A 19,366-nucleotide genomic window follows, 5' to 3' on the forward strand; every position below is an offset into this window, starting at 1 on the left:
GCTCTGATGTTTGCCCCGAACAGAAGGCAGCATGTCATGTGCCTTCAAAAAAAATGTTGCTGATTTTCATTCCTCAAATCATTTTCCTGTCTGCATTTTCCAATCAAAAAAGAATGATGACACTTTTTAAATCGGTTTCTGATTAAGCATTTTACCAATCTGTTTTTCTTCCTTTTTAAGATGTATTGTGCGAGCGTTAAAGGATCCAAAATGCTTTCTTCTTGACCACCTTCTTTCCTTAAAACCTGTTAAGTTCTTGGAAGGAGAACTTATTCATGATGTAAGTAGTTATTTGCCGTTTTTATCAAAACATTCTCAGCATAAACACCCTGTTGTGGAATTTTCAGTGATTTAGGAATGTGAGGGAAGAGGTTGACTGAAAATGTTCTCCATTTGAAAGTGTCTATATAAAGGCCTGCAGTTTGAATAATGTGTAATTGAAATAGTTTTTTTCGTCTCCCTTGTCACCTACTATATGAGAGGCTTTTTTCAATAACCCTTTTTATTAAGGACAGTGTTAACACAATGATTGACTTTTTATATACATTATACATTTGTTGATAATTTTGATTATACAAAGTAGTGGTTGATACTTAAGCACTACGATCTCTATACAACAGGTGAGGTGGGAGGGGGAGGGAGAGAGGGTGGAACACAAATATTTCCCCCAGTACATATTCCATTTGCCCTATACCTGTGACCACGTTCGTGGACATCCCCTGGCCTCATATACAGTCTTTTCCCTCATTATGCAACAGTCCATGTCTTTCTTCCAGGCGCCCACCGTTGGTGCTATTGTTGCCACCCACATTCTGGCAATATTTTGTTTGGTGACCATCAGGCCCAATGTTACCCATGTTTTTTCTTTACTGTTCAGGTCTGTGGGTTCTCAAATATTCGACAGGCATCTTTTAATTTCAAGTTGCAGCCTTGACCCCAGACCCTCCTCTATGCTAAGGTGTACCCCCCTCCAGTACCCTTTGATGTGTGCACATTCCCATATTATATGTAGAAATCTGCCCACTCAACCACACCGACCCCTTCTCCACAGGTTCTCCACCTGGGATATCCCAATAATGTCCCATCTATCAAAACCCTTCGTCCTTCTTAGCGTGCCCAATTGTTCAGAGTCTCACAATGGGCTGGCCTGCGTGATGTTTTTGGCCCAGCCCAGACCCTTAGTGGCAGTGTGCCACACCTAGACGGAGTATCCTGTGGGTCCAGTAAGTTGAAATTTTGTGGGTTTGGAGTAGATTGCCCCAATGTAGTTCCCACCCGGTAGGATTCACCTGTCCACTCTGTAGCCTGGGTCATCCAGCTGCTGATATATACAGTGAGTAATTCTCTCTGCGCACTTTCTATGGCTTTAAAGTATGTCGCCGAAACCGGATTAGGGGAGTTTTGTAAAACATATAAAAGGCGTGGCAATTACATCATTTTAAATAGTGGGGCTCTGTCCAGCAATGATGTGAAAAGGGACCTTGTGTTCTCCACGTCTCCTTTTAATAGTTGCTGCTGGGGTTGGAGATTACGCTCATAACTAACTTTGGGATCGGTTGTTATGTACATACCTAGGCATTTGAAGCTGCATTTGGCTTCTTCCACTGGCCATCCCCTAGGTAGGGGAGGGAGTCTTCCATTCAATACATAGATCAGTGATTTGTTCCAATTAATAGTGTATCCTGAGTACTTGCCGAAAGTTTGTAAATATATTTAGAACCCTGTGCAGGGAGACTCTGGGCAAAGCCAGTTATGATAAAATATCGTCCGCGTAAAGGGAAATGCGGTCCTCCCAGTCCTCTGACCATCTCAAACCTCGTACGATAGGGTCCCTACGGATCCATGCCGCACGGGGCTCCAGAGTCAATGCAAAAAGCAGCGGGGACAGAGGGCAACCCTGCATGGTCCCTCTCCTAAGGGTGATAACTGCAGATTAAAAAAATAATATATATATTATTATTTTTCTTATTGTTTACGACTATCTGTGCTTGAGGCTCCAAGTATAGGAGCTTAATCGAACTGGTGAAATTAGGGCCAAAGCCCAGCCTTCCCAGGACTGCAAAGAGGTAGGGCCACTCTATGGTATCGAAGGCCAACGTGGAATCCAAGGACACCACCACTGCATCTAATCTTATTGTGTCTATGCGCCCCATTACCCCGTGCAGTCTCTGCTAATTAAGTGTTGTGTTTCTGGAGGGCATAAACCCTTACTGATCAGAGTGGACCAGTTTGGTGATAACTTGAATGAAACGAGTGGCCAACAATTTTACTAATATTTTGGCTTCAACGTTTAGCAATGAGATAGGTGTATAGTTTAGTTTAGTTTTAGTTTTAAAGGGTTTTATAACGCGCTCTATTACTAGCTAGTATCCTGGCGCGGGGGAGAAAAAATGTGGCAAAATTGCAGGGCAAAGAAAGAGAAAGGACAGCTAGAGGAAAAGGAAGAGCAGTTAAATGGCCGCATTAAACAGATGAGTTTTTAACCCTTTCTTAAAACAGGTGATAGACTGGGCTGCACGGAGGTGGAGCGGAAGCGCATTCCAGGCTCTGGCAGCCCTCACAGAGATAGACTGGCCTGGCAAACTTAAATCTGGGCATCACCATCTTGCACTGATTGGCAGATCGGAGGCAGCGATTAGGGACATAGAAGGAGAAACCTCCTCTCAGGTACAGGAGTCCGAGCTGATGGATAGCTCGGAAAGCAAGAACCAAAGCCTTAAACATGATTCGCTGAGCTACAGGGAACCAATGGAGGCTACGTAGGTGGGGACGAACGCTAACCCTCCTGGGCAGATTAAACAGGAGTCTAGCGACCGCATTTTGAATCACCTGTAGCCGTTGAATCAGGTAAGATGGTAAGCCACTGAACAATGCATTCGCATAATCGAGCCTAGAAAGGATGAGGGCCCGCGACACCGTCTCTTTGGCCTCTCTTGGAAGAAAAGGGAACATTTATTTTTGGGCTTGCCTTCTTTGTGTATGACTATCAGTGTGGCCATTCTCTGGTCCTGAGGGAGCCTACCCACTTCACAGCTCTCCTCAAACATGTCTTTAAGATAGGGGGTGATTCTAATGGGCTTCAGTTTGTACAGTTCGATTTGGAGACCATTTGGGCCCATAGCCTTTCCCGATTGTAGGCCCCTTACAGACTGCGCGACTCCATTGTTTGTGATGTCACTTTCTAGTAATTTATCTTCTTCTGTTGATAGTGTCGGAAGTGTCATGTCTGAAAGTAGTGCCTTCGAGTCTTCTTCCTGAGGGGAGGTATAGGTTCATATATTGTACGATAGTGGTTAGCGAACTCGTCCGCTATCTCCTGTGTGTCTACAATCACTTCCCCCCGTTCCTGCTACTAGTTCCATGACAAGACGGTTGGCACATTCTAGTTTGTCTAGCCAGGCCAATAGCTTCCCGGCTTTATCACTCAGCTCGTATAGTCTGCCTGATTTATCCCTGCTTAATGTTTTGGCCATGTCAATAGCAGTGTTCCTGTAATCTTCCCTCTTAAGGTTTAATGTGTACCACCGCTGATCCTCTCCGGTTTCCGTGGTTTCCCCCTCTAACTGCAGAATCACCTCCTCTAGTCTGACTAGCTCTTTAATCTTCTCTTTGTGTGCCCCTGCTCTCTGAGAAATCGCCTGTCCGCTCACAATTGTTTTGAAAGCTTCCCAGAGTGTTTGGGCAGATGCTACTGATCCAAGAGAATGAAGTATTGATCTATCACTTTTGAAATTTTTTCCTTCACCGCTGCGATGCGGAGCTGCCAGGGGTTGATTGGTGCTTTTCTTCCCTCTTGCTTTTCTCCTATTGGCACCCGGGCCCAAATCGGTGAATGATCCAAGATGCCCTGTGCCAGGGTTCCCTTTTGGGCCACAGGGGTGAGAAAATAGTAGATTTGATATAGACTATTGTGTGCCCCCTAGTGAAATGTGAATTGAGTCTCCCTGGGGCGATGCACGTGCCACACGTCAGCAAGTCCTTCTAGGAAATTGGGAAGCCACCTTTGTGAGGGGCCTTTGACCCGGGGAGGATGACGGTCGAGTCGTCCAGACACAACGAAATTGAAGTCGCCTCCTACTAATAGCCGCCCCCTCAGGGAATGTTAACATATTACCCAGGTCTTTAAATGTCGACACTTGTAGTCCTGGGGGAACATATACAGCCACTATAGTGAGTTTTGCTCCCCTCCCATTTCCCTGACACAGCGGCATATCTGCCCTTTGTATCTGTCCAAGTGTGTTTAATCGACATAGGGAAGGACCGTAATGCCCGCTCCCCTGTAACCCTTAGTGAAACCTGAGTGTGTTACCAAATGATATCCCCACCTGGCCGGAGCTTTATAAGTGCTGACAATTAAGCGTGTCCCCTGGGGCAGGACTACCTCTAGGGACTGCCTTTTAATAAACTGTAGAACTATACGTCTCTTGAGCTTATCCCCCATGCCGTTAACATTCCAGGACAAGAGTTTAATACTTTTCTCCAGCGGGAATCCATGTTTGTGAGCAATGTTTTCCGCGCCCCACCCGCTACCTGCGTTGAATGATGTTGCAATGTCAACTAACATATAATGTAAAACATACCAAACCCAACAATCCCCCTCCCTGCTCCCCTGTACTCTGGGTGTAGAACTGCCCATAACACCAACTATGAAGAGTGCCTGTCGCCCCAAAAATTTACTAAATGTAGAGTATGAGGGGGTGGATTCACATCCCGATGCCTACACACTATGCTCATTTTACATACTAATCAGTTGGTAATTTAAGATTATTATTTTAGTCCCTTATCGTATTCTTGACGGTAATGTCCGGTGGCGGCACCGTATCCATTCGACCTCAGGGCGACTGTGTTATTCCGTTGTTTATTCTTCAACAGTCGGTCGCACCGGTCACTCAGACAAGGCAGACTGCCTTGCCAGGCCTGGCTCCCTTCCTCTTCAGGCGTTGTGGTCTTTTGCTGGTTTCCATCCCTCCAGCCAATCTGCTGCCGCCTCTGGAGTGTCGAAGAACCAGTTTCTTCTGTCTGCCTCGATTCAGAGTTTAGCGGGAAACAGCATTGAATACTGAAGGCCCTTTTCTCTGAGTTGTTTCTTGATACCCAGGAAGGAAGGTAATTGTCTTTGTACATTTAACATAAAGTCCAGGGAGAAGGTAATTTCACTCTTTTCATACTTGACTGGGGGTGGGGGTGGAGGTGGGGTGGGGTGGAAGTGAACAGGCAGTTTGTAGTAAAATGTCCCGGTCTCTAAAGTTCTGGAGTTTTGCCAACGTTGGTCGTGGGGGCGCCCGCGGCTTCGATTTTCCTCCTGGCACACATAGGTAAACAAACAAAAAGAATGATTTGAAACCGATAAGTTCTGTCCTATTCCATGATATGCAATTCTTCATGACTTGAATGAGTAATTTACTTACCTTTTGGTAACGCCTTATCAGGTAGAGACCGGATCTAGCTGCAGATTCCCCGATCTTTGAATTTCCCAGGTGTCATACTGGATCCACAATAGGAAGTTTCATATCCAAAATGATAGAAACTCGTCTGAGTATATCAGCTAGAGAGGAACTCCTCTCTGTCGCCAGACCTGGAGGGGACAGGAGGCCGAGGCTGCAGAAGGCTCCATTACCACTAGCTTCACCCAACTCTTCAACCAGCTAATCTCTATAGAAGTTTGGGCTGTTTCAGAGATAGGGTGATGAAACTCCAAATCCTCTCCATCACCTCCATAATTTTATTCAGAAGGAAGAACAGGAAGGGGGGCTATAGAGAGCCGAGGTAGGTATTGAAGATGGGCGGCTCCACCGGTGCCGAAGAGGTGACGTCTCTGCATTGGAGAGGAAAAGTGCTGGGGCGTCGAGCGGTGTCAATGCCACCGTCTTCTGAGTCAGTTGACCAGACTCAAGCACCAAAGTAGGTAACCACGAAGGCCTGTGCACCAGCGTCAAAACTGATTTGGAATCCAAAAGCCGAACTGAAGCAGAGGGCGAACTCTCCGAGTGGGCACGGTCGCAGCTTTGTTCATCTTCATGGGGCCAGAGGGAGCTCCAGGGGGAGGTGAAAACCCAAAGATGGTGTGAAGAGAATTGTAATATTCCTGCATTTGGGTCAGTCGACTCTGCTCCAGGGTTGGTTGGGAGACACTGGATAGACTTGTGCACCGACTCTTCAGCTGAAGATCGGGCCAAGCTTCATGTGGCGAAACCGGAAGTTGCCCGACTTGAACAGCTTGCGTCTTGACTTACCCCAGGACATCAATGGAGAGTGATGTCCACGGGAACAGCTCCTGGATCTGGCCTGCGGGTGGTCTGTGGAGCATAAAGGGGACCGAGATTGGTGGGAAGTCTTTAAAGACTGCAACATTCGCGCCGCTAGTATCTTCATTTGACGTTCCCTCTGCGCCTTTGGGCGAAGTTCTCAACAGGAGTTGCACTCCACGGAGTCATGGTGCTCCCCATCACCAAACACAAACAGTGGAGGGGTCCGTTGCAGACATTTATTATCCATGGCACCCACAAGGCTTGATCCTCGGAGACATGAGAAGTTGTTTTAAGTTCAACAAAAACGTCGAAGTAGGCCAAAAAGCAGCCTGAGCAACTGCTTATCCGATCTGCGTTGAATCACAGAAAAGAAGAAACGGATATCAGCCAGGGTCATATGTGGACTCCATCGACGTCACATCTGGCTGTCGCTACGTTTTCGCTTGACACGCTACCGATGTGCAGAGGTAATACTGCTGGAAATTTTTTCCAGATCCAGTCTGGCGCCTAGGGAGAATTCAAAGGTATTGAATCTGCGGCGAGATGTCTCTATCAGATAATAAACTGTCCAATCTGTCTAAGGTTTTAATAGCTGCATTGAGATCCCCAAGTCCACAATGCAGGCTTTGCCTTTCTCAAGAAAAGAATAAACATTGTCAAGAATTTTTACAATGGCATTTTCAGTGCTGCAGCTATTGTGGAATCCAGATTCATAGAGTGGCGTTCAATTTTTTTTTGTCTATGATACACAGTTCTCAGAACTTTAACCAAGACAGCAAGGTTGATGGTTGGTCTTTAGTTGACAAGTTAATAAACGGAACATTTTATCAGTTTTCAGTGAGTCTGGGAAATACTTGAAAATATTGGAAATTCTTTTCATTTATGGAAGGCATAATTAGGTCATCATGGTAGAAATTGGGTTTCAGAAGCTTGATATTGAAGAGAATTTAGACTAGTGCTCATTGGTTAGAAAAGGAGGGTTGTCTTTGTGACTTCTGATGTCGTTTGTGGTGAGTCTTTGGGGCTGAAACAGTCTTGAAATTCTTGACAACTACTTCTGGAATGACGGAGAGGAAGCTCTACTTTGGGATATTAGTTTAGTTTCACAATTTGAAATCCTTTTAGTTGATAAGAGTTTTGGATCTTAGTTTGAGGATAGTAAACTTTGGCATTGCGATTGTTTTGGGATTTTTTCCTAGTAGTCTTTAGCATAGACAATTTTTACTGACCTTCCAGTTTGTGAAGCAGTTTCTTTCGGTCTGAAGTATGCCAGAGAACCAAGGATTAAGAGTCAAAGGTAATGGTTTTTAGAGCTTAAGAAATGTGATTTTGTCTACAGTTAAATTCATGATGTGACAAATGAATTGTTGACATTGTTTCTGAGGTGCATTTAGGACAAGTTTGGTGTAAATCCATTCAGCTGTATATGTGAGCAAAATTTCCTATGTCAACCAAAATATAGAAACTTCTTTTTTCACCCCGTGCTCCCCCTTATGTTTTTTACCCTGTAGATGTGTTAGTTAAACCTTGCCTCCTCCATACAGAAAACACATGCATACATGCTAGGAATAATTGTATTCTGGGGAAGTGTTGGAAGGATGAGTGGTGTAACAGTCCTCGTTGACAGGGAACACGAGAATTGCAGTACACATTACTAAATTACACTAGTGGTGTACGTGTAGCTTTTCCTGAAAGCTTCATTGTTTTGCGTTTTTGTTCTCTTTATTTCATAGAAGTGGTTCATGAAGCTAGACCCTCAACCACATAGGGTGGCATTCTTCATCATCAGATCCTCCCTTCTAGCATTGGAGAACTTCTTTTCGTATTGTCTGGCATCTAGTGCACAAGTGCCATGAGCGTGGCGTGTTTTTGCTGGTACTTGACTGGTGACTTCGTGATTAAAAGCCTTATTAATATTAATTGCATATAAAGTACTCTATGTTCAGCTATAAGGACTGCTGTTCCTTTGAAGCAATGCAACGTGCTGCACGACTCTTTGTATACTGTTTAAATACTTTACACATTTCCTCTTAAGCCAGGCTTCTTTCTGTGCCAATCTACCCAGGGTTAAGCCCAGGTTAATTTAGTGACTTTTTGTGGTTCACCCTGCAACGGATTGTGGCTGTTGTTTGACCAGGGCTCACACCCCAGTCAACAAATAACCCAATTTCTCACAGCCATTTGCAATAGGCAAATAATTGGACATTAAAAAAGCTATTTCACATAAAACAAACATTTAGGGATAGATCGTAAGCTAAATTCACTCAAGTGTGCTTATTATAATTCTAGGAATATTTCAAGATTTGCAAACTTCATTCATATAGGTCAGGGTATAGACAGGTTGCAGCAGGCACGCTACTTAGTTCTGGTGCTCATATCTGATTGACATTAACTGTAATCGGAGTCACTGAAATTATGCGATTCTGCTGCTGCAGTGTTTTTCACAATATTATGGATTTGCCATATTTTCCACCATCTGCTGCATGATTTGCAAATTTTAACAACAAGCATTGGCATAGCCAAGAGGTCTCGACTTTGGAACCTTATAAGTGTTTAGCCATGCAACAGTTGATGTTGTTGCACCAAGGATATTGTGCTGCATAAATAAATACTTATAAGGTACCAAAAGCGAGACCTGTTGGCTATGCCAATGCATGTTTTACATTGTTAGCCAATTACCCCTTAATGTTGTGATGCCTGGTAATCTGGTCTCTGGAGCAGAAGCCTAAAACAGGTACCTGTGTCGGAAGAGCGTGCGCTCCCTCCTGCCTTTCTTTTAGCCTTTACCATTTCTAGAAAGAATAAAATATTGAAGACTTACAGAACTTTACCCCAGACTGCCAAACCTCTTTCCCTTGACCCCAGACTGTGTTCAAAGCTAGGAGGCTGCTGTCAAGGAGCAGTGAAGTCCGAAGTTAGCGAGGGGAAGGGAAGGACGCAGGGTGCACAGAGAGAGGAAGAAAGAGAGCGAGAGACCGAGAGGGAGAGAGGGAGGGAGAGCGACAGAGAGAGGCAAGAGGGCTGTGGCGGAGGAGAAAGGGAAGAGGGACAAAGGAAAATGAGCACAGAAAGAGAGAGGGTGAAGAGAGAGGAATGTGGGGAAAGGGGGTGGTAGCTCCAAGGGAAATAGGATAGAAGAAGCGCTGAGAGGATAAAGGTGAAGGAAGGAGGAGGCATGGAGTGGTAGCAGGAAGGAGAGAATGTGAAGTGGGAGAGGGAGGATGAGAGACTGAGGTAGTGGTGAGAGAGGGAAAGAGACCCGCGAGGAAGGGGTGAGAGGGAGAGAGAGGTACATGTAAGAGAGGGATAGATGCAGGAGTGAGAGGGAAGAGAAGAAAGAGGGAGGGATAATAGTGGTAACACGTGGTGCCGGAGTGCTACAGCGGAGGAGAGGACGTGCAGAGAGACGGTAGGGGAAGGGAGTGAGCACAGAGGAGAAAAGGGGAAGAAGAGAGGCTGTAGTAGAGAGAAGGGGCGCAGCTGATGGGGAGAGGGGGGAATCACAGAGAGTTAGGAGAAAGGAGGATTGATGATAGAGATGTATAGTTTGGGGGTAGTTGAGGGTGGGCATGAGGAAGAGGAGCAGATCAGAACATAGGGGAGTGATAGAAGAGAGAGAGGGGCGAGGAGAGCGGGAGAGAAGACAGGGACAAGAGAAGGATACATAAGAGAGATGTAGATGAGAGAAAGGGGAGGGAAGAAAAAACTGGGTAGATGGGAAAGAGGAGGACAGTGGAGAGGCGAGGAGAGAGTCAGAAGAAATCCTTGGCAACAAAGCGCCGCCCCGCCACAGTGTAGCAGAAAGGGAATCGGACGAGAGCAGAGCAAATCAACAAGCGCACCAGGTGGGCCAGCGGGCAGCTGCACACATGCAAAAGCCTTGATGTAAAGACGAACGTTAGGCTAGCCAAGAACCATAAGGCGAAAAAAAAAAAACTTGCGGTCTTCTGCACTGTGTAATAAAAAGTTCAACTGCTCTGGGTTGATTAGCACTCCCTCTGGGTGTTTTGATGGCCAGAGCTGCACCACAAGCATTTATTTAGTACTATTAAATCCAGCAGCAACGACCAATGCTGTGTAGCTGATCACCCTTTTCAACGCCAGGATAACCATATGCACACAGGGAGCCATTCTGGCACTGTACACTCGAGCAATAATTTCTAATGCAGGCTCAAATACCGTAATGCAAACCATGTATCTGAAAGAGACACGTTAGTGATAGATTCCTTACCTTAGAATATCCCCAGGCGTCAGACTGGATCCGGAAAAATTTTCATAGCAATACCCCTGCGCGCCGGCAGGCGTCGTCCGCGGCTCCGTGTCCGTCGTTAGCGCCGGAATGACGTCGTCAGAGTACTTAGACGGCGCCCTCGCGCGCTGACGTCAGTTCTTCTTTTTTCCCCGCCAGCTAGTGCAGATCCGGAGAAGCTCTACCCCTTAGTCACTTTTTGACTAAACTTTTTGATCTTTTTGATCATCTCTTTCTCGAGTCTCTCGACTCCTTCGGTGCCGGTAGGGATGCCCGGTTTCGAACCTTGCTCCAGGTGCGACCGACTGATGTCGGTTACCGACCCCCATCGCCGGTGCCTTCAGTGTCTAGGCCTCGAACACGACGACCGCATCTGCCCCGACTGCCGGGCCCTGGCGTCAAAGGCTAGGCGGGAGCGGTCCCGCAAGTGACTAGGGCTCCGGCAGTCGGCCCCGCTCCGTTCCATGTCCCGGTCCCACAGGAGGTCGAAGGACCGGTCGCGGGGTCGGAGCCCTCGTAGCTCCGGGAGTCGGCATCCGTCGTCGGGATCTTCCTCAGGTAAGAGGCATGAGCGGTCGGAGCGGCGTCATCGTTCCTCCGACGCTCGCACGACGCGGCCGGATGTTCGGGTGACACCACCCACGCGCCTGCGATGGAGTCGCAGGCGGTGCATCCTGCCCCACACCTGCAGGTCCCTAGGCACGATGCAACGCCGGAGGAGGTCGAGCGGTACCTCATGGCCATGAGGTCCCTCCCTCCTCAGCCGGGTTCCGTGGCGCCTTCGGGCCCAACGGTCCCGGCTGGATGGCCTGGCGGGTCGGGTGCTTCGGCTCAGACGCCGTCGGGTGCCTCGGCCCCGGCGCCGCCGGCGACTTCGGTCCCGGCGCCGCAGGCCCTCACTGGATACAATTCCGGATCCGGGTCGTCGCCGGTTGACCTCACGACCTCGCCGGCCCAGCGGGTGTCACCCCCGGCGCTGCTTGTCGGCGCCGTCCTCGTCCCCAATCCTCCCTTCGATTCCGGTGCCGGAGCGGCGCCGCTGGACGCCGCTCTCGACGTCGTTTGGAGATTTCTATTTCCACGAACCGGCCCCATCCATTGACCCTGAACTTCAGGAGATGGGTGATGAGGGTGATTGGGAGGGGTCTATGGACTCAACAGGACTGGACATATGAGCTTGGGGAGGCCAATGGAGTTGACATTTCGCCAGACACTGGATTTGTCTCCCCTCCCACCGCGGCTACGGAGGAGGGGGCTGCCTACAGTGTAGTGTTGACGGCCTGACGCTCCCCGTCGCGGCTGTGAGGGCTAACCTCCTCACTGAGGTCCTTAAACCGAAGGCATGCTCCACTGAGCCTCTGCTGCTGTTTAATGAGGCCCTGTGTGACGTTCTTGTGGGCACTTGGTCCAATCCCACTACAGGTCAGCCTGTGGATAGGAACGTGGCCAGATGCTACCGCCCAGCCACGGACGACCCTTGCTTTTTGTCCACCCATCCCACCCCCAAGAGCCTGGTCATCCAGGCCTCCACTTCCCAGACCGCATTCCCGACGGCTCCACCCGATCGGGAATCCAAGAGGTACGAGCAATTCGGAAAGAAAGTGTTCTCGTCCCTGTGTTTGGGACTGTGGTCTGTCAATACCGCATGCCTCTTGGGCCGCTGCACCCACACTCTGTGGGACACGGTCGCGGACGTGCTGCCGCAATGCCCGGAGGAGGTCCGGGCTAAACTCGCCCAAGCCCTTGCGGAGGGTTTGGATGCAGCGCGCTACTCCATCCGGTGTGGGCTGGATACCACGGACTCACTGGGCAGAGTGATGGCAACGACGGTGGCAGTTCGATGCCACGCCTGGTTGAGGTCCGCCAACTTTTCGGCCGATGTCATGGCCACCCTTCTCGACATACCATTTGATGGCCGTCGCCTATTTGGCGACAAGGCAGACCATGCGCTTGAGCGATTTAAGGACTCCAGGGCTACGTCCAAGTCCTTGGGCCTCTCGGTCCCACACCAGCAAACGGGTGCCTTTCGCTCCTTTCGTGGCCAAGGAAGGGACGTTCCCACACGTTCTGCCAGCCACGCACCGCAGACTACTACACAGCGCGGTGGGGGCCGTGGAAACCGCCGTGCCAGCGGTCGGGGACAACGGCGCGGCCAGTCCACACCTTCCCCTGCAGCACCTGCCTCAAAACCGTCCTAGTCCGTGCTTTGAGGCCCATGTGACGCCAGTGGGAGGCAGGGTCCGCCATCACCTCTTCCACTGGTGCACTGTCACGTCAGACAGGTGGGTGCTGCAAATCATCCGAAGGGGCTACTCCCTCCCCTTCGAGGCGACCCCTCCAGCCATGCCACCGCAGTACCACCGCGTGTCGGGGATCACTTGCAACTTCTGGCCAAGGGGGCCATCGAGCGCGTTCCTGGGCCAGAAGTAGGGTGTGGTTGTTACTCCCACTACTTTCTGGTACCCAAGAAGGGCAAAGGGGGCTTCCGCCCTATCTTGGACTTACGGCCCTAGACCCTGGAGACTGGATGGTAGCGTTGGCTTGCAGGACGCTTATTTTCACATCCTCGTCCTGCCGGCCCACCGGCGTTACCTGGCGTTCACGGTAGGCCATCAGCACTTTCAGTTTACCGTGCTCCCCTTTGGCCTTACCAGCGCCCCACGGGTGTTCACGAAAGTGATGGCGGTGGTCGCAGCTCATCTGTGCAGGTTAGGGGTTTCAGTCTTTCCCTACCTCGACGAGTGGTTGTTGAAGGCGGGCTCGCCCCAGACAGTCGTCAGCCACCTCCAGACTACGGCGACCTCCTGCACCTGCTGGGGTTCTCCATCAATGTGCCGAAGTCACACCTGTGTCCCTCTCAGAAGCTCCTCTTCATCGGAGCGGTTCTAGACTCGGTGCAGTTTCGGGTTTATCCTCCTGAACAGCGGGTTCCGATCTTTCAGCTGTTATCCCGAGTCTCGGTCAGGTTGACGCTGCGGCTTCTGGAGCTGATGGGCTCCCGCATCCTTCTGGTGCATCACACCAGGTGGCGGATGCGGGCTCTGCAGTGGGACCTGAAGTTTCAGTGGGCCGAGCATCAGGGCAACTTGTCCGACCATGTCTTGATCTCGGAAGGCACTGCAAGACAATTGCAGTGGTGGCTCACGGACCGCGATTGGATCAGCGGCAGATCCCTCTCCCTCCCCAACCGGAGCACGTTGTTGTGACGGACGCGTCCCTCCAGGGCTGGGGGGGCCACATGGGAGAGGCGGAGATCAGAGGCCTCTGGTCTCCGGCGGAGTCCCAGCTCCACATCAACCTTTTGGAGCTGCGGGCAATCCGACTTGCACTGAAGGCATTCCTCCCCTCTGTCCGGGGGAGTGTAGTGCAGGTGTTCACGGACAACACCACCGCCATCTGGTACTGCAACAAACAGGGCGGGGTGGGGTCGTGGACCCTATGCCAGGAGGCTCTGCGCCTCTGGCAGTGGCTGGAACATCAGGGCGTGACCCTGGTGGTTCAACACCTGGCAGGTTCTCTGAACGCCAGGGCGGACTAACTCAGCCATCGGTGCATGATGGATCACGAATGGCGTCTAAACTCGGACGTGGCGCAAGGCCTCTTTCAGCAGTGGGGAGAGCCTTGGTTAGATCTATTCGCCACAGAAGAGAACGCGCAATGTCATCGGTTCTGCGCGTTGGAATTTCCAAGGCGGCACTCGCTCGGAGACGCTTTTCGCCGCGAGTGGAGTTGCGGTCTGTTGTACGCCTTTCCGCCTATACCACTTCTGCCCAGAGTGCTGAAGAAGATCAGGCGCGACCGTGCCCAGGTTATCCTTGTGGCTCTAGACTGGGAACGAAGATATTGGTATCCAGAGCTAATCAGCATGTCTGCCGATCCCCCGATTCGTCTGCCTCTTCGGGAGGACCTTCTGTCGCAGCAGCAGGGGACGGTCCTCCACCCGAACCTGTCCAGTCTCCACCTACAAGCTTGGAGATTGAGCGACAACAGTTGAGGCCATTTGACTTGCCTCCTGAAGTCTGTAATGTCATTCTGGCAGCCAGGCGTCCCTCCACAAAGTCGGTATACGCCTGCAGGTGGAACAGATTTGTGGCATGGTGCACAGCAAAGGCTGTGGATCCTCTCTCTGCACCCCTTTCTGAGGTTCTCCTCTTCCTTCTTGCTCTTGCGCAGCAGGGCTCTGCTCTGGGCACTATCAAGGGCTACATTTCTCCCCCTTCCGCCTTCTTAAGGCTACCTGATCAGCCATCTTTGTTCAAGTCCCCCATTGTAAATAGGTTTTTGAAGGGCATCACACACATGTTCCCTCCTGTTCCATTCGTGATCCCTCAGTGGGACTTGAACCTTGTACTTACCCTTCTGATGTGTGCTCCCTTCAAGCCACTTCATAACTGTCCTCTAAGTCTTCTTTCTCTAAAGACTGCTTTCCTGGCTGCCATCACCTCTGCCAGGAGAGTGAGAGAGCTCCAGGCTCTTTCTTCCAAACCTCCTTTCCTTTCTGTCCATCCGGACAAGGTTGTGTTGCGGACGAGACTCTCTTTCCTGCCCAAGGTAGTCACAGCCTTCCACATCGGGCAGTCCATCACCTTGCCCACCTTCTTTCCGCCTCCGCATCCCTCTAAAGAGGAAGAGCGGCTCCATCGTCTGGACCCAAAACGTGCGCTGTCATTCTATCTAGACCGCACACGCCAGTTCCGGGTGGATGACCAACTCTTACGTGGGCGCTAAGAAGGGACGGGCGGTGAACAAGCGGACCATCTCTCGATGGATCACCTTGTGCATCCAAACGTGTTACTCCATGGCTAAGAAGGAACCCCCTGTTGGGCTGAAGGGTCATTCCACTCGGGCCACGGCGACTACGACTGCCTTAGGCCGAGGAGTGCCCTTGCAGGACATTCGATTCAAAAAGGGGGGTGGTGATGGACAGAGTATCTGAATTAAGCAGAACACTCCTACCCAGTCAAAAGATCAGGGCTTGATCCATCACCGTTTTTTAGCTCACTGCACCATCCCAGTTCAGAACCTGGCTACATGCAAATTAGTCTGTCCCTGGCCCAGTGCATCATGGGAACAGGGCAGACCAAACTACCAAGCCAATTCTTTACTGGAAAGGAAACAAGCTTCCGGGGACCGGTTTCTGGCATTACAGCCGTCTTCGGCCCGGCTTGCTTGAATCCTGATGGTGCAGTGAGCAAGGGACTCACATCTGAGCATACCCTTCCACACTTGTGGTGGCCAAAACGATTCAAAAAGGGGGGTGGTGATGGACAGAGTATCTGAATTAAGCAGAACACTCCTACCCAGTCAAAAGATCAGGGCTTGATCCATCACCGTTTTTTAGCTCACTGCACCATCCCAGTTCAGAACCTGGCTACATGCAAATTAGTCTGTCCCTGGCCCAGTGCATCATGGGAACAGGGCAGACCAAACTACCAAGCCAATTCTTTACTGGAAAGGAAACAAGCTTCCGGGGACCGGTTTCTGGCATTACAGCCGTCTTCGGCCCGGCTTGCTTGAATCCTGATGGTGCAGTGAGCAAGGGACTCACATCTGAGCATACCCTTCCACACTTGTGGTGGCCAAAACGATTCAAAAAGGGGGGTGGTGATGGACAGAGTATCTGAATTAAGCAGAACACTCCTACCCAGTCAAAAGATCAGGGCTTGATCCATCACCGTTTTTTAGCTCACTGCACCATCCCAGTTCAGAACCTGGCTACATGCAAATTAGTCTGTCCCTGGCCCAGTGCATCATGGGAACAGGGCAGACCAAACTACCAAGCCAATTCTTTACTGGAAAGGAAACAAGCTTCCGGGGACCGGTTTCTGGCATTACAGCCGTCTTCGGCCCGGCTTGCTTGAATCCTGATGGTGCAGTGAGCAAGGGACTCACATCTGAGCATACCCTTCCACACTTGTGGTGGCCAAAACGATTGAAAAAGGGGGGTGGTGATGGACAGAGTATCTGAATTAAGCAGAACACTCCTACCCAGTCAAAAGATCAGGGCTTGATCCATCACCGTTTTTTAGCTCACTGCACCATCCCAGTTCAGAACCTGGCTACATGCAAATTAGTCTGTCCCTGGCCCAGTGCATCATGGGAACAGGGCAGACCAAACTACCAAGCCAATTCTTTACTGGAAAGGAAACAAGCTTCCGGGGACCGGTTTCTGGCATTACAGCCGTCTTCGGCCCGGCTTGCTTGAATCCTGATGGTGCAGTGAGCAAGGGACTCACATCTGAGCATACCCTTCCACACTTGTGGTGGCCAAAACGATTCAAAAAGGGGGGTGGTGATGGACAGAGTATCTGAATTAAGCAGAACACTCCTACCCAGTCAAAAGATCAGGGCTTGATCCATCACCGTTTTTTAGCTCACTGCACCATCCCAGTTCAGAACCTGGCTACATGCAAATTAGTCTGTCCCTGGCCCAGTGCATCATGGGAACAGGGCAGACCAAACTACCAAGCCAATTCTTTACTGGAAAGGAAACAAGCTTCCGGGGACCGGTTTCTGGCATTACAGCCGTCTTCGGCCCGGCTTGCTTGAATCCTGATGGTGCAGTGAGCAAGGGACTCACATCTGAGCATACCCTTCCACACTTGTGGTGGCCAAAACGATTCAAAAAGGGGGGTGGTGATGGACAGAGTATCTGAATTAAGCAGAACACTCCTACCCAGTCAAAAGATCAGGGCTTGATCCATCACCGTTTTTTAGCTCACTGCACCATCCCAGTTCAGAACCTGGCTACATGCAAATTAGTCTGTCCCTGGCCCAGTGCATCTTGGGAACAGGGCAGACCAGACTACCAAGCCAATTCTTTACTGGAAAGGAAACAAGCTTCCGGGGACCGGTTTCTGGCATTACAGCCGTCTTCGGCCCGGCTTGCTTGAATCCTGATGGTGCAGTGAGCAAGGGACTCACATCTGAGCATACCCTTCCACACTTGTGGTGGCCAAAACGATTCAAAAAGGGGGGTGGTGATGGACAGAGTATCTGAATTAAGCAGAACACTCCTACCCAGTCAAAAGATCAGGGCTTGATCCATCACCGTTTTTTAGCTCACTGCAGGACATTTGTCAGGCAGCTACGTGGGCCTCGCTGCACAAGTGTGCGAGACACTACTGTCTTGGCAGCCAAGTCCGGAGGGATGGCTTCTTTGGCCGTTCCGTCCTCCAGGACTTTCTGGTGTGATTATTGGTTCACAGACCTACCACCGGGGTTGGTATTGCTGGGGTATCTATTCTAAGGTAAGGAATCTATCACTAACGTGTCTCTTTCAGATGCACAAGTTACTACTTGTGTAACGATATATCAGTAAGAGACATTAGTTAGTGATAGATTCCTTACCGATTCACCCATCCTCCCCATTCTGCTAACCGATATCGAAGGTTAAGGTCATCCCCTTTCAGGGCCCTAGTTTCATGGCACCAGTGTTGGTTCTATCATGGCTCTGCGTATCTGGCGCGGAAAAGCTGTGTATCAGAACTGACGTCAGCACACGAGGCCGGCGTCTAAGTACTCCGACGACGTCATTCCGGCACTAACGACGCCGACGACGGACGTGAAGCCGCGGACGACGCCTGCCGGCACGCAGGGGTATTGCTACGCAAAATTTTCCGGATCCAGTCTGGCGCCTGGGGATATTCTAAGGTAAGGAATCTATCACTAACTAATGCAATATGGTCAATAGCGAGGTGTGTGTTATTATATTTGATCCTGCTCCTGGAGGTGCAACCATTACCCCAAGCATCATCACTAAGCACACAATGATAATATGCGGTCTACATCACAGACATCTGTGATGGTAGGCTGAGCTCTTTGAGAAGGGGAAGGGATGATGTTTAAAACAAAAGCAGTGGCTTCACCTCACACAAAAGGAAGCACACATGCATCCAAGTTACCGTGAAATATTATATTTACTTGCCTTTGTAAATGAGAGAGTGAAGAGCGAATCATCACCTGGCCAGTGGCACTGAGTCCCGCCCTGTGACTGCAGCATACAGCTGTAAATTAAACGCTCGTTCACAGACCCGTTTCGTAAACAAGGACATGGGTGCAGACACTGTCCAGTTCAGACATGCCAGTAAGACGCACAGCCTCAATTGTCCATGTCTACAGATGCAGAGAAGCAAGTAATTAGCAGTACATAACCTTTGAGGAAAACAAATTTAAAAAAGCGGTTGAGGCCTTTAAGTCAACCTCCATTCCCAGTGTTGTTCCACTCAAGGTTGACCTCTGACCCCCAAAAACTGAGCTGATCACAGAAGGCAAATGCATAATGAAAGAGGCTGAAGGACATACAGCCAACAGAAACCTTCGCAGCTTTATGCAGCACCGCTAATTCTTCCCAATATGAAATGTTGAGAAGGATCTTTCGAGAACTTCTGTAATTTTATACGCCAGCAGCCTAGTTGTCAAATGACATTTCTACATGTAAATATGTTGATCAAAACTTTAGGATTGCTCCTTTGAATTAAAGAGTGACGGAGAATCCCTTTGAGTAACGGAGACTAACTTTCCCGTCAGCATGGCGCCCCTCTGACTCATCTTAAAGTGAGTTTTCCAGCAAATAGGATGAGACAGGTTGGAACCAGCTGTCGTAACTGGAATGCGGATCTACTTCTAAAGGGTCCCACACAGACCCTGCTGATTTTCTCAGAAACAAGCCAGATAAAGCTTTACGGTAATTATGGAAGAGAACAACTCTAAATCTGACCCAAATGAACATAGCAAACGCAAATTCCATTTAAATGCGTGTAGTGTTACAATTCAGATGCACCAGGATCGTAAACATATATACATTCCAGTTCTTGTTCTACAATGTACATTCATGGTGCAATCCCAGAAACACAGCCAGGCCTGCGGG

General features: G+C 49.8%; 1 protein-coding gene across 2 annotated transcripts in view; it reads left to right on the forward strand.

Annotated features, from left to right (window-relative positions):
- EIF3M (eukaryotic translation initiation factor 3 subunit M) overlaps positions 1-19,366 on the forward strand; it is a 165,447-nt gene that overhangs the window by 121,527 nt on the left and 24,554 nt on the right. For both annotated transcript variants that reach the window (XM_078680850.1, XM_078680851.1), the window contains one exon: positions 181-280. In XM_078680850.1, coding sequence (XP_078536976.1) covers positions 181-280 — 100 coding nt within the window. The remainder of the gene's footprint in view (positions 1-180; positions 281-19,366) is intronic.

Source organism: Lissotriton helveticus, chromosome 3_1 (genome assembly GCF_964261635.1).
Source record: "Lissotriton helveticus chromosome 3_1, aLisHel1.1, whole genome shotgun sequence".
In the NCBI taxonomy this organism is placed as follows: Eukaryota; Metazoa; Chordata; class Amphibia; order Caudata; family Salamandridae; genus Lissotriton; species Lissotriton helveticus.